Here is an 842-nt window from a genome sequence, read left to right as displayed (position 1 = left end):
GAGCTGCTCCTCCTGGCCCCTGATTGGCTTATCCCCAGCACCGGCCGTCTTTGGGCCGCGCGTCCTGTATTCTGATTGGTCTGGTGTCTTGTCACTCAGCTAGGCGCGCTATTTATTGGCTGGCGCGGCCCGTCTGTCAGGGGGTTATTTTGCTCTCCGGTGAGCGGCAGCGCAGGCCGCGCTGTGGGGGCGGCACCGGGCGTCATAAACTGTCACTGCCTGACTCTGCACCTGAGACGGGGTGTCCCCTTCCCCAACTGCCCATTTGCCAGCGAGGCTGTCAATCGAGCGGGAGAGGTGGCACCTCGGTGCTACGGTGACAGAGGAAATAGAGCCCTCCTTCTTCCGTTTCCGAATGGATGGCTGAGCTGTCCTTTTATTTCTCTGTTTCGTCTCCATTGGGTAATTTTGCTGTCGGTCACCGCAAGGGGCGGGAACCAGTCCGCAGCACAGTAGGCAGGAGGAGACCAAAATCTGCATCCTGATTGGTTGACAGGCAATCAATCATAAATAACCCTCTCTGATTGGGTTGCAGGACCGTCATTCACAGTGGTGGGCGTGCCACGCGACGGCACGAGGCGGGCTCAACTTTCTGACACTGCGATTGGCCCGCTTTACCGTCTGTCTGCCTTTCCTCACTGCCGATTGGTCAGACATGCTGTCACTCAGGTGGGATCAACCATTTGATTGGCGATCGCCGGGGAGGCGGGGCGCTGCGCGGCGGCTGCGCGGGGGGACACGGCGGGGAGGGACGGACCAGGAATTATTTTTATTTCTTTGTTTCCCGGGGAAAAAAAAAAGAAAAAAAAGGGAAAAAAAGAAAAATAAACCCAAAAAAAAAT

The 842-nt window shown here is 56.5% G+C and overlaps 1 protein-coding gene across 1 annotated transcript in view; it reads left to right on the top strand.

Moving 5' to 3' along the window:
• The first annotated feature begins 145 nt into the window (after nucleotides 1-145).
• Nucleotides 146-842, top strand: part of MACO1 (macoilin 1) — a 23,469-nt gene continuing 22,772 nt past the window's right edge. Inside the window, exons 1-2 of the mRNA XM_031062077.1 lie at nucleotides 146-159; nucleotides 536-669. Of these exons, the coding sequence (XP_030917937.1) occupies nucleotides 656-669 (14 nt within the window). The 5' untranslated portion in view covers nucleotides 146-159; nucleotides 536-655. The remainder of the gene's footprint in view (nucleotides 160-535; nucleotides 670-842) is intronic.

This window comes from Geospiza fortis, unplaced genomic scaffold (genome assembly GCF_000277835.1).
Source record: "Geospiza fortis unplaced genomic scaffold, GeoFor_1.0 scaffold432, whole genome shotgun sequence".
In the NCBI taxonomy this organism is placed as follows: Eukaryota; Metazoa; Chordata; class Aves; order Passeriformes; family Thraupidae; genus Geospiza; species Geospiza fortis.
This window is presented reverse-complemented; position numbering and strand designations above follow the sequence as displayed.